Here is a 14,204-nt window from a genome sequence, read left to right on the forward strand (position 1 = left end):
AAATAATAAGGGCACACAAACATCCTTCAGGAGAGCCCGGGCCGCGGGGGGATGATATGTTTATTAATGTCCAGAATGTAAAAGTTGGCGCTCCCGGAGCGCGGAGTCAGGGACACCCGTTCGAGTGTTTTTCCCCTCGCTCCCCCCGTCCCGCCACTCTAAGCTACGGCGCACAATTTTTAAATTTTTTTTTTTTTTTTGGCCAGTCTCTCCCCCCTCCTTTTGCGTGCCGGCCCCCCCAGCGGCGCCCCCGCCCCCGCTGCCCTCCCCTGGCGCTCCCGCTCCCATGCCAAAAAGGATCATTGTTAGTTTCCTACTTCCCCCACCCTCCTCCCCCTCCCGCGCCCCAGACCTGTTTATTTATGCAGACGTCACCGGGGAGCCCCCGCCCTCTCCTGCATCTCATTAAGTGCCTGGTGTGTTTCTCGCTCCCTGTCAATAATCCCGGATCCCAGACTTCTCCGTTCCTCCGGATTTCGATCCCCCTTTTTCTATCTGTCAATCAGCGCCGCCTTTGAACTGAAAAGCTCTCAGTCCAACTTCAACTCACTCAAACCCGAGCGGCACAGGCTCCCCATATCCGCGGCGACTGCCCCCCCGTCACAGCTGACTTCTGGGCTTGGTTTGTTGCATTATTTTTTTTAAACCCCCCCTCCCCCCGCTGCTCCCCCCTCCCCACGGTTTATATATTTTTTATTATTATTAATTTTTCCGCGAGTGCGTGCGCGGGTGTGCGTGTGCGCGCAGTGCACGCCGAGCAGCTCCCGGGAAGAAAGAAAGAGAAAATCCCGAAGAAGGAAAGGAAGAAGCCTAAAGTCACTGGTGCAAAGGAGCAAAGAAGAGACATTTCCCTCCCCTCCTCCTCCCTCTTTTCCCCTCCCCAGGAGGAAAGAGAAGGGGAAAAAAAAGAAACTTTCACCTTGGACTCTTCTTTTTTGGTGCAAACTTTCCCCCCCTCTTCTTTTTCCTTTCCCCCCCCCCCCATTCCCCTCCTTTTTTTTTTCTTTTGTTTTTCCCCTTCCCCTTTTTGCAAAATTGCTGCTGGTGGGGTGAAGCAGGAGGAAAATGCCGCAGCTGAACGGCGGTGGAGGGGACGACCTGGGCGCCAACGATGAACTGATCTCTTTCAAAGACGAAGGGGAGCAAGAGGAGAAGATCTCCGAGAACTCCTCGGCGGAGAGGGATTTAGCTGATGTCAAGTCGTCTCTCGTCAATGAATCAGAAACGAATCAAAACAGCTCCTCAGACTCGGAGGTACGGGGGAAGCCCCCCGCGGGGCCGTTTCGGGGCGGCGGGCGGGGGCCGCGCTGTGCCCGGGGCCGCGCCGGGGCCGGGGGCGCCGCGCCGGGTCCCGCTCCCGCCGGCGCCCAACTTTCTCCGCGGCACCAACTTGTAACGATGCCTTCTGTTTTGTTCTGTTTGTTTCCCCTTCCACCTTCTCCCCGCACCTCTCCCTTCTTTTTCGCCTTTCATTCCTCCTCTTCTCCCTTCTCCCCCCCCCCCCCAAAAAACATCCTCCCCACTCCAACCATCTCCTTCCCCGACTGCCCCACGCCGACCCCCGGCTCGCTCCCAGGCGGAGCGGCGGCCCCCGCCTCGGTCCGAAACTTTCAGAGATAAATCCCGGGAAAGTTTAGAGGAAGGTGAGTACGCGGGCCCGGCCGGCACCGCCGCCCGCCCCGCACCGCCGCCCCTCCGCCGGGCGCCCGGCTCCTCTTTTGGGGACACTTGCTAAAAAAACTTTTCCTTCCCCACCTCTCCTCCCTTCTCTTCCCCCTGTTGCCCCCTTCCTTCCCCGCTCCCGCTCGTGTCTCCCCGCCATGTTAGCTGCGAAGAGGCAAGATGGAGGGTTGTTTAAGGGCCCACCATACCCGGGTTATCCCTTTATAATGATCCCCGACCTCAGCAGCCCGTATCTGCCCAATGGATCGCTCTCTCCGACGGCGAGAACGGTAAGTGCCTTTTTTTTTTCCCCCTCTCTTTCCTCTCCCCCCCCGCTCCTTGCCCGGCTCCCGCCGCCGCCGCGCTCCCGGTGCCCCGCTCGCCCCGGTCCTGCCGCCGCCCCCTCCCCCGCGCCGCAAACTTTCCAAACTCCGCGGGCCGCGGCGGGAGGGGGATTGTTTACACTTCGCCATATTCCTTTTTTTTTTCACCCTCGTTTATTTCTTATTTTGTCTTTTTCTTATTTGTTGTTAATTTCTTTTTTACTTTCAGTTTTGTGGGCAGGTTTTTTTTTTGAGCCCTTGTAACCTCCGCTGCGGGGGGGGCGGGTGGTGTGGGGAAGGAAAAAAGAAAACAAATTCCAAACAACACTTATTTCAACCTCAAAACAAAACTGGAAACAAATTTTTAAAAACCCAAGAAGTTTGGGTTTGGGGTTTTTTTTCCCCTCCCCCCTTTCCCTTCTCTCCCATCTCCTCTCCCCTTCCTTGGGGAGGGGGGTTATTTTCTCCCGGTCGAGCCTGAGATCCGCTCCTCCAAACTCCTCGTTTTCCATGGTGATCCGTCGCCTTCTGCCCTCCTCCGTGGCGACTGGGCCGGCTCCCCCTCCCCTTTCCTCCCCCTTAACCCTCTCCTGCCCTCGCCCGCCCCGGCCTGCGGGAGCGGCGATTTCATTGTGCCCCTTCGGGCCGTGCGTGCCGCGAGTTGTGCCCGGGCTCAGCCCGGTCCGGCCGCCCCGATCCGCGCCCCGCGGCGTGCGGAGGCCGAGCGCCGCTGCCCTGCCCGGCGGGGCCGGGGCCGTGCCCGGGGAGCGGCTCCGTCCCGGTGCGGAGCGGGGGGAGCCGCGCTCAGGGCACAGGGCTGAGTCCGGAAACAACTCGCCTCGCTTGGCTCTGGCAACAACAACAGCAGCGCAAAAAATAATCAGACAAGTCGAGCAAAATTCCTCTTGGAAGTATGCTGGCAGGAAAACAATTTGCTGAAAGCGTCCGGTTTTTTGTTGGTGGTTTTTTTTGCCTTTTTTTTTTTTTACCCCTAACTCGGGGTTCAGTGGCGGGGGTGCAGGTCTGCGTGTGCCTGCAGCTGGAGCGAGGTTTAACCCAGATCCCAGGAAACTTTGGGGTTTGCTGGTGGGTTTGTAGTCCCAGCTGTTTTCCCCGCTCGTAGTGTCACCCACGGTGTGCTCTACTCTGACATCAGATTTCTCAAGTGTCACCTTTCCTTTCCTTTTTTAAAGAGTTTAAAAATTTTTCATTTTGAATACTTAAATCCGCTGGGACTTCCAAACACCACTGATTCCTACCGATGGCTTTAGCGTTGCTGTTTTGTTTCTTCTGCGTGTTTCTGAGTCTGAAGCGTTCCCACCATCACCATGTGTGTTTATACACTTTTTTTTTTTTCTTGTGGTAACACGAGATAGCGATTTACAATAATAGATCTACTGTTGGGTAGATGTTGAAGCCGTACTAATGACTGAGGGCTTGGACAACTTCAGTATATCAGATCTACAAGTGTTTTAAAGCATTAAAATATTAAACATCGGGTCAGTCTTGTTTTCACTTAGTAAAACGTCAGTAGACACAGATTAGTAAATGTAGAGTGACAGGGAGGTTGTGAGGAAGGTTTTCTGACTTTGCATATGTTTAGGGCTGTGGCAGAGTTTTATTTTGGAAGCTTGTGAGGCTCTTTTTGTGAGGAGGTGATTTCTGGGACAGTAGCAGAGGGGTGACTGCAGTTTGCAATTGTAATGATGGGGAGGGGAATTCAGGGGCTGAATGCATTATATTTTTTCTTTTGAATATGGTCACCCACATGTATATGGATGATGGTGATAAATTCCAAATTCCATAAGTACCAGAATCCAGATGGCAAAACAATCTTTGTTCCAAATCACTTTGTTACAAATTGTGAAGCTTTGTATTCCTTATTTTTTTTTCCCCTCGTTTTTTACCTTCAATGCATTCCACTGTTCCAAGTGCAGACTAATCGGAAGCACACCTCTGCTGCCTTTTTCTTAAAGCGTTTTTCTTACAACAGCTCCAGCTCTTTTTTTCCTCATTACCTTTATTACAGATCCCTTTTCCCTTAGCATGTGGGGTAGGATTCTTCAGCAGTTAGCTCTCCTGGAGCATTCCTCCCCTTGCTCCCCCACCGCTAAAAAAGGCCTCCATAGGAATGTTGGGTTCGTGTGAATTAAAGGTGCTGTACAAAAGCTTACAGGTTGGTTTATTGTTGGTATAGCAGGTGGCCTGCTTGTGTTATCAGATGAATTCTGAAAGGATATTTCCACACTCAATAGGCAATTTTCTTATTTCCACATCCAGGCTCCAGCAACCTTCTCCTATCTTCTTAACCTTATTCTTTCACATTCCGTATGCTTGTTTGTTTGCCTGCCACTTAATTATAGCCAGGAAAAATTAAAGTTGTTTATTTAGGCCTGAGAGCAGAATATTATAAAGATTCAGTGGGATAGCTGTTGTCTGTCACACACTATTTTTAGGTGGATTCTAGTTCTCTGCTGTACCAGCTTTCAATTCCAGATGAACTAGATCTTTCTCTTTCCTGTTTGATTTTATTTTATTTTTAAATACGCGTTGGAAAGGTATAGATGGTTCTGCATAATTACGAATTTTATTTTTATTTATGTAGTTTTTCCTGGAGCCATATTTGTTGAGTGTCAGAGCATGCAAGGTAAAGAGGTGATGCAGATACGTAGCAAAATTGTTTTTCTTTTCCTTTTGCTGTTGTACAATCTTAAAAGTCTGTGGGTGTGGTTTTTTTGTTGTGGTTTTTTTTTTCCTGGATTTTTTTTTGTTGCTTTATTTGGGGGTGGAGTGGGATTATTGTGTTTTTTAAATGTACCTGTAATTGTCTGTTCAAGAGCAAACTTGTGGGCAGCAATTTCTCCTTTACTGCTTCAGGAATGTGAAGAATTATGAAGCATCACAAAATCTGCTTATGAGGAATAATCTTTTCTCAAGGATAATGCTTTAAATACTGCAAACTCTTTATCAAGGTTAATAGGAATAATTTTATTTTTAAAAATCAAAGATTTTTTGCATGCTAATCTTGCTATTGATAGAATACTGTGGTGGGCTTATGAGAATAGGTGTTATTAAGTAGAGGTTTAGTCAGATAGTACTGAAGTGATGCATCTGAGAGCACCAGTTCCATCCCTGCACTTGTGGAGGGACTGGGGTGGCTGCATGTTATGGATAATAAAGGAGACTGTTTTCCTTTCAGAGTTGGAAAATGTTGAAGTGGTGTACTTGATTTTTAGCTTAAATTTGGAGCTCGGTTAATGCCTTTGGTAAGCAAATAGATGCAGTGTAATGTGAGAAAACCCTGCTGGCGGATGCTCTTATTTTTACTAGTGCTGTTGCATCTTCTTTTCCCCTAAGTTGTTGCTGGCTGAGTGAGGCTGTAGGGATAAGCTTATGTTTGGCCCCAAAGTCTGGGAGTCGGGAATAGCTGTGGTGGAGGGCAGCCCCATCGCCTTGATTTTTGTGTTTAGGAGGAAACATTTTTTTATTAATTGCCTTGAAAAATTGATGTTTTTCTTTTATCTACTGAATCAAACAATGTAATCCTTCATAATACAAAAGCTTTAGACCCTGGGGTGTGAAGGGTTAATGGTGGTCCTTTTTTTTTTCCCCTCCCTCCAATTGTTTTGACAACACTTTTCAAAGTGTGACATTCCAAGCCCTTGCAATACAATGTAATATTACTGTAATTACACAGGTCATTACATTTTAAATAGAGAACAATAAAATGCTTATCGCCCTGAAAAAGAACAGGTGTTCTTGCCCTTCTTTGGTGTTTATGCTAATTGTTTTTCATCTCCTTCAGAAATATTTATGGCTGGAGTGTTAAGGTTTCAGTCTCGATGTGACAATATTAATTCTTTACTAATCTTTATGGTTGAGGTTTAATGTCTGCAGTATGGATTATAGTATTAATGTCCACCAACTAGTTTATTAATGTAGATACAACTTAATATGTCAGCACTTTGGTACTTTACGATACAGAGCTATTCAGTGGAGAGTGAATTATTTGCTTTGTTTAAAAAAAATGAATGGACATGCTTTTAATAAAGTTTCTGGACTTGTGTAAAAACAAGCTGTTAAATAAGAACTGATGATCCTGTGGTGTAAATCAAATGGAGCCTCCATAAAAGAAACTTTCCTCGTGCTTAATTAGGTAGATTGCTGAATCACTCTGCTATAGCATTAGCATAGCTGGTATACAGTGGCAAACAGACTGTGTTTGTTAACTTACTTGCAGTAAAGAAGCTGATATATTTTTAATGCTATGCTTTTTTTTCTTTGTTTTTTCCTTTTTTTTCTTTTTTTTTTCTTTGATAAGATTTTATTCTGGAGCAAATGCTGCGTTGCTTACTCCATCAGTTTCTCTTCAGGGGGCTATGAAAATTAGTTAGAGAAAAGTTTCATGTTTCTGGGACCTTGCAAAACAATATAATGCAGTACTGTTACTTGAGTGTACAGGATAATTGCAGGACTGCACTTCGTTAAAAATAATATTTGCTTTGGAAATCGAACAATTTTAATAGGTGCACCAGTGGCTGATCTGTAGTGAAAAAAAAATACAGTAGATGCCTTTCCAGGTTTTTTTGAATGCATTCATACAACGACTGAGGATGTTGAATAGGGTGGTGTGGTTTATTTTTTCCCTTCTTCCCCTTCATTTTTTGTTCAAGCAAGTATGTGCTGATTTGTCAGCTGAAGATGGAGGGAGGGAAGGAATATGTTGCAGCTTTCATTGGCGCTTGTAAACCAGAATGTAGGTAAAAATGTTTTAAATTTGTCAAGACTTTCATGAGTGGGCCCCAAAATCAGATAAAAAATGTGGTGTAGAGAAAAAGGACAGCTGCAGATTTTTTGTGTGGACGTGTGTTTCTGTACCATGACTAAAAACTCTAAGGACCTTTTCCCAGCTGTCTGGGAGTTATGTGGAAGTTGGATTATTGGCAGTTAAGCATGAGACAACCTGGATTTAGCAAATGCTCTCCTACACAGGAAGCAGATGACATTATCCTGGGGGAAGGGAGGAGATCCTTCTCCAGGCACAGCCTGGGGGGAGACGCCTGCTCCCCCCAACCTCAGAGCAGCCAAAAATGAGGGCTGGCGATAGGCACGTAGAAATATAACAGCGGTGGGGTTGTCAGCTTGGGGTTTTTTCAGGGCTGTTTGGTGAAATCAGACACTTTCCTTGCACATTGGGGCTGTTGTGAGAAGTTTTGCTTTGGAGGGAGTTGTGAGGTTTGGGGGGATGTTTAAAGCTGTGTTCCCCGGGTGTCCCCTTAGTCCCATGTCCTGGCAAATATGTAAGTAAGCCTTAAAACTTTGACTTTTAATTGGGCACATTTGTGAAGGAAATGGTTAATTTTACAACCAAAGGCAAACTTGCACCTCGACAGGTCTGCTGAAAGAAATGTGCCACAGTCGTTTGCTGGCAAGCACGGCAGGGTCATAAATCCACGGGGTTTATTTACAGCCTATAACACTTATGAATGTTAAGATATTTGACGCCACGCTGGCCTTATAATATCCAAGGTCCACAGACACTGGCAGTGGGTCAAATTTCTTTCACTAATTATAAGCAATGAGAGATGAAGTGTGGTGCTGGGGGTGTGTGGGGGAGATATGGAAATCCTTTCTCTCCCCACCTAAAAGCGAAGAATATTTCTGCTGCTCCTCCCAACTGCTGCTTTATGTTTGTACTTTTTTTTTTGTTACGTAGGCTCCGAAGTTTATAATTAACGCTTGTGGTGCTGTAGAGGCTGGGCAGTGGGTGATGCAGCCAGGCTGAAGGAGGGAAGAAGTTTAGCACAGCTCATGTCCTTTCCAGAGGTCTCAGCAGTATTGTGCAGCATTTCCTAGATACCGGCACAAGCAAACATTTAAAGACAGATGACACCTGGAAACGTCCTTTAATTTTCTCACATACCGCTGAGCTGGGGACGAAAGAAAAAACTGCCTCGGGTTTTAGGCAGAAGGAGGATATGCTTGGAAATACAGATATTAGACTGGTTTGTGTGTACAAAACAGGGCCTCTTAGAAAGCAGCAAAAGCGCACGTTAGGGGAAAACATGCACTGAATGAATGAAGATGTTGAGGTTAGAGGCAGTTTTTAGGGGAGAAGCCCTGTGTCCTGCTGGAAGGGACTATGTGGGATGGACGTGTAGGTCAGTGTGGAGGGGAGCAGGGGGACGTGCACAGGGTGGTGTTTTGGGAGGGGTTAACTGGGGGGAGGCACTGCGAGAGCAGGGGGGCCACTGGAGAGTAATTGGAGGACAAAGGAGGGATGTTGGAGCGGGAGGAGAAATTGTAAAAACTTGGGGGGCGTGGGGGAAACGCCAGTATTTGAATGGATGGTTGGAGGGGAAGCTTGGGATCTGGGGATTGACTCTTAAGTGTCAGGAGAGTCTGGGGCCCGAGAAGAAACAGTGCTTGGCTCAGCGGAGCTCGTTGTTCTCTGCTCACTCCCCATTACACACGCTTTGCTAGAGCGGGCAGTCAGATTTGAAGTGCTGCTGTCTTGTCTGTGCTGGGGGTGTGTGTGTTTTAACAAGATAATGTGATTGCTCAAATATGCCTAGGTGTTACTTTTAGCTTTAAATTCTCCAGCAGTTGATTTCGGGTTCCCCCTAGGTTACTGTTGTGCTTGGAGACTAATTTAAGAAAAAGGCAGGGTTATGTGTGTGGTGGAAAGCTGCACTCCTTTAGCCATATGTTTTTCTTCTAGAGCCATGTAAAGCCTGACTTAAAAAAAAAAGGGGCTGTCAATTCAGCTCTTCCACAAATAGCTGTACAGTTTTGTTGAAGGTTTTATGCATTTCCCTAATCAATGGAGCGCTGTGACTTATTAGCCCCCAGGGACAGATCCGAATCCCCCAGCACTGCGCTGCAAAGCTGGTGTGGTATTGTACCTTTTTAACAGGTTATCAACAAGGATGTTCCCTTCATTCCCAGGATGCTTCCCACCCCCTCCAGCATCTCCCCCCTGTGATTCTTTCCGGCAAAAATCTGTTCAGTCTCACGCCTTTGTTTTAGGTTGGCTAAACCCTCGACCCTTATTCTTTGTGGGGTCATGCTCAGGCAACTGGGCAGTGCTGAATGAGTTAAGTCGCTGGCTGAAGTTTGGCTTCATGCAACTAAATTTGAGGCCTGGTAGGCATTAGCAGGGCACAGCACATTTACAGAGCTTAATTAGTACGCGCTGTAATTGTTCATGGTCTGCCAGAAGGAGTAATGTTCAGGAAAAGTGGAGTCGTTCTTCTGCAGTCTTTAGTTTTAAAACGATAAATCACTTGCATATTTGTGCAGTGATTCAAATGGAGCTGAGACCTCTCCATCTCAACATGTGGTAAATTGTAAAGTCAATGAATTGCAGATGTAGGGTACAGCAGATTCTCTAAGAAAATGCAGAATGAATGGGAACGGGTGATGCTATAAATACGTACTGAGAAGATAGCTGGGTTTCTGCTTGCTGTGCCAAATATGATAAACTAAAGATATTAGCAGTTTTGTTCTAAATGTGTTTATTTTAAATATCCTTAAACTAAGTGTAGGGGTACCATGTTACTTCACTTAGTGAGGTTTTTATTAATGTTCCAGAACAATGGGATTCATATGGAAATGCGCGTGATAGCCATATTAATATAAATTAATTCATCATGGGTAATCCTGTAGCTGTTACTGGAGGAGTTTATAGTGCTGGGACACTTTAAAGTGTGGCTGCAGCAACTTACAAGAAATGTTGTGGTAGAGGATGCCTCTATATCCTAGTTGAGGGAGGTACTGGGATTGTTATGTATCTCACCATAGCATTTTGTATCTGCCTGTGGTTCCTTCCACCTTCAGAGAGACTTTTTGGGTGCACTAATCCAACAGCCTAGAGCCCATTTTAAAAAAGCAAAACACAAACAAAACTGCGTGCTACAGATTGACATCGTAAATGCTTCGTATTGTTTCTTCTGCTTTTTTTTTTTTCAATGTGGAGAATGTGTGTCACTCTTACTGCTGTGAAATCTTGTCTTCCTTGGGCTTGGTCCAAGATCCATTGAAGTCAGTGGAAAAAAGGCTTCTATTAATAACGAAGGGCTTTGCATCAGGCCCCGTGTGTCTTGAACCAATGGCCAAGTTCTTCAAAAGTGGATGAAGGCACTGAGAATGCCAAACTCAACTAAATATGATATTGATGTATAGCTCCTTCATCATAGTCTTTTGCTCCTGGAGGAGGGGGGGTGGGGGAAGTCAAGTTACATTTCCAATGGTGCATTCTTGAATGAGCTCCTGCTTCTGCAGTATTTCCCACAGAAGTGTGGAGCATCCTGGCAGGATCAGGGTTTGGTCTCAGGCTGTGTTGCATGTCAGTTCTGCTTTTCTAATACGAGTAGGTGGATTTGTATGGAAGTTGTAAAAGTTAATGATTGTTCTCTGACTCATATGCTGCTGGCTTCAGCAAAGAAGAAATGATGACAGGAAAATGATAGAAATTATAGGAGCCAAGTAGGCTTTGAGTGGAGAATGGATTTATGTTGTTTGAAATGCCTTTGCTGCTTGGTGGAGGAAGTGCAAGGAGGGAGAAGATGGGAGGGCAGTTTCTTTTCAGGGTCAGATGTTTGGGGTACCAAACTCCTGCAGGCATTCAGCTGGGGAGTGAGGCTGAATTCAGGAGGGACTCTTGTTGGACTTGACCATTTTGTTCTTCCTGCTGACACAATTAGTCCTGCCTAACTGTTCTCCCCTCTTGGCAGAACAGGTTTTAGTGCCCTAGGCTCCATTGGAAGTACAATTACATTACTTTGGCTACCAAGTATGAATATATAAATGTGTTCAACTTATGTGTATCTCACAGCTTTCTACGTCTTTCCGAACTATCTGTGGCATGAAAGATGCTGTACACAACAAAATCATTCTCTGCTGCTTAATTCACTACTGGTGGTGATGCAGCAGAGACACAAAAAAAAAAAAAAACCCAAAAAAAAAGCATTCCAAAAGGAGAGTGTGGGAAGTAATAAAGTCATAGAAATTGCCAATCTGAAAATACTGCAAAAGGAGAGATTCTTGGATGTTGATACAATAGAAACAAATTGTCCTATTTTAAGAAAGGGAAAAATAGAGCAAGAAAAGGTGGAGGCGTACCTCTTGGAGCACATCCGAACTCCCACTGGAGTCAGTGACTCCTTAAATAATGATCTGGAAAAGTCTGAGACTATAGGCTTTTCTGCTCTGGAGAAAAGCTGCTACATTTGTGATTTCTGTTTTTAACTGATAGCCGTATTTAATAAAGGTTCTCTTGGAACTGCTTTAAACCCTGGCCTGAATAATTTTAACTTGGTTAAATGAGTGAACTGGTTTGGGAGCATAGACAGTAAGAGGGTTGCATTGGTTTAATTAGATTTAAGAGATTTATAAAAGCAGGACCACTACTCTGACATAGGCAAGGTCTGGAAGTCGGCATATAGATGATGCATTGATCTACACCCAGGCTGAACAGACAGCTATTGAAACTGCTCTATTATAAATGTTTGCCGATATTAAAGAATCCAAGGGAAGGTATGACCTTGAATGAACACATCAGAAGAATAAGATGGCAATCAGTGTTTCTATCTTTGTTTTCTATGGGACATTTACAGGAAGGTTTTCTCCTTTCAGTTACAGATTATAGTTGCCTGTCTGGAAGTCAAGTTGTTTGAGATTTTTATTATTATTAACCAAATGTCTGAGTTTTCTTCAATCCCTGTTACATTCTCCCATGGGATTTTTAGTAATTCTTAAACTACATCATAAAAATGTAGTCTAAATCATGTCTGTGTCAATTAAAATTAAAGAAGGTACTTATAGGAGCTAGTCACAAACATAACTGCTGCATTGGTCACAAACCACTGTGTAAAGAATATCCGCAGAGCTTATTTTATCTGGATAGCAGCTAAATATCTTTACAATCCCAGGGTTATTAAAGGCCAAGTGCTTGGTACATGTAGTTAGTTTATTTTCCATTGTATTCTGTTGCTCTGCTACAGTACTTGAAAGTACTTTGTTTTTTATTTCATAAAAGTGAAATTAAATTTAATAAATATGGAATGAAAAAGCGAAAACTAGAACCTGGGTGTCACTGGGTGGTTGTAAATGGGAAGTAGTGAGTTGCTCTGCTGCTGGTGTGCCCACATGTGGGCATTGGACTGGATACACAGGTACATCTGTGTGTATGCATGTGATGTATATTATCCTTGAACACATACTTGGTTATCAGGTGTCTATTCAATTTTAATTGACAATATGAGATTCCTGTGGTTGCTCTGTGCACAGATTGCCTTGGGGCTCTACAGGGTTTGTGGGAAGAAAAGCCTTGACAAGTTTCCATTAAGCCCTGAATCAGGCAGTTGGAAAAGAGGAGAATGAAAAGAGCTGAAAAGAGGGACAACTTGTTAGTGTTGCATTCTGCGTTTGCAACGAGAAACCTCTTTTAGACAAGAGTGGTTCTCAGGCCAAGAATTTCAAACTCGCGGAGAAACCTGTCCAGAGCACAAAAGTTGTTTGAACGGGGTGCAGAATTGTCACAGTAATTAGAGCAATCTCCGTTTACTGAGTGGCAGCCTTTATAAAGGACAGGGGATAAAGGGTTCAAATTCATCTTTCTCTCTCCGATTCACTTCTGATGAACTGCCTCTGTGTATGTATGTGTATATGAAGGAGTGTGTGTGTGTGGCCACATTTTCAGCTACTCATCATTTGATTGTCTGTGTTTAAAAAGAAGAAGGACTTAGGTTTCTTCTTCCTGCCTTCAATGGCATTTTTAGGCATTTTGCTTTTATTTTTATTTTAAATTTTTTTCGTTTGTTTGGTTGGGTTTTTTTAGTGCTGTCATTTGATTTACCACAATAAGAGGATGCTTGGGAAAATGTATTTGTGCTATGGTGGAGGGGGAGCCCCAAATATTATTTCTCTGTTGATTTCTGCTCTCATTCAGTCCTGCATGTTTGACTCTTAGGAGCAGTCCCATTATTTTTAAAAGGATTACTTGTGGAAGCAAGAAAAGTGAATGGATAAGGCTTGGGCCCTTAAAGTTTATCCTCTTGCCGCTGCAAGGTCTGTCCAGAACTACTGAATCAGCTGGAGTTTTGCCATTGCTCTTATTAGGAGAAGGATCAGGCCCGTGGATTACATGAGCCTGAGTCTTGTGAGCAAGCCAAATAAAACTGTGAAAATCAGGATTGTTTTTGTGCATGATGCAGGAGTGTCTGGAGGACTCGGTCTGGGCTCCTCTTGGTCAGACACTGCCCAGAGAAAAATGGGAGTGAATGAGCGAGTGAGCAGTGTGGGTGTTCTTGCCCCAGGAAGAAAATGTGACTGCTGAATTTCCTGTGCGCCTTTACTTCTAAAGAAAAGAAAATAACAAGATCTTTGAGTTTCTTAAGTAATCATCCTGGGTGTAATGTTGGTAATTTTGATTCCATTTAAATAGGCTGCTTAGGTTCTGTGATTGCCTTTTTTTTGTTCTCCCTAAAATAATGTAGGATCTCCACTTTAAGATTTGGAGCTGGCAGCCTTGGCTAATTTACTTAATCATTTAGTCAGTGTTGTGTTTCCCCCCTTCATTCACCTCTACATCTGAGTGCAGAGGGAGGGAGAGAGGAGCCGTTTAGGCTGATGTCTTCACCCTGTCTTGTGTTTCTCTGTGTCACATTGTCTGGAAGGCCTCTGGCATGGTCAGGTGTTTTGTTGGCACCCTGTGAGTTCTGTATGTCTCCTCCCCTCTTCCCTTCTGGAGACCTGGGATCAGCCAGCAACTGTGCTGAATTCCTAAGGTACGGACCAGACGGTAAAGGAAGATCTTGTTGCTGATTGTGGATACATTGTTAAATAGTCATGGCTGTGAAAATTGTATCTCAGAGATCATGTGTTCTTGTGTATTTTGATTTTTTTTCCCCCCTTCGTCCCTCTTCTATTACTTTCTACTTAATGATGATGATGATGAATTTGGCTAGATTCCTTATGTTTTAGCAAAAAGCAGACTTCTTTTTTTTTTTTCACATGGTTGTGCCCAAACATGAAAAACTATGGAAAAATTACTTGTCTTGGAGCTTGCATTTCAAAAATGCCTATTAATGTTCAGCAGCACGTGCTCCTCTAGTTCAGTTGCCTCATCTGTGAGCATGGTGTGTGAATATGGCAGGGCTTTCTGATCATGGGGAAGTTGTCTTGGAGTTGCAAAGAGGAGTTGGGAGATGTCAATTT

The 14,204-nt window shown here is 44.6% G+C and overlaps 1 protein-coding gene across 23 annotated transcripts in view; it reads left to right on the top strand.

The window, feature by feature from the left end:
• The first annotated feature begins 409 nt into the window (after positions 1-409).
• The window catches only part of TCF7L2 (transcription factor 7 like 2), a 171,358-nt gene continuing 157,563 nt past the window's right edge, over positions 410-14,204 (top strand). For 18 of the 23 annotated variants that reach the window (XM_030950693.1, XM_030950694.1, XM_030950691.1 and 15 more), the window contains exons 1-3: positions 410-1,254; positions 1,577-1,643; positions 1,828-1,952. In XM_030950693.1, coding sequence (XP_030806553.1) covers positions 1,066-1,254; positions 1,577-1,643; positions 1,828-1,952 — 381 coding nt within the window. In that variant the 5' untranslated portion in view covers positions 410-1,065. The remainder of the gene's footprint in view (positions 1,255-1,576; positions 1,644-1,827; positions 1,953-14,204) is intronic. The other 5 variants (XM_030950707.1, XM_030950708.1, XM_030950716.1 and 2 more) reach the window with 3 other exon arrangements.

The sequence above is a fragment of the Camarhynchus parvulus genome, chromosome 6 (assembly GCF_901933205.1).
Source record: "Camarhynchus parvulus chromosome 6, STF_HiC, whole genome shotgun sequence".
NCBI classification, from domain to species: Eukaryota; Metazoa; Chordata; class Aves; order Passeriformes; family Thraupidae; genus Camarhynchus; species Camarhynchus parvulus.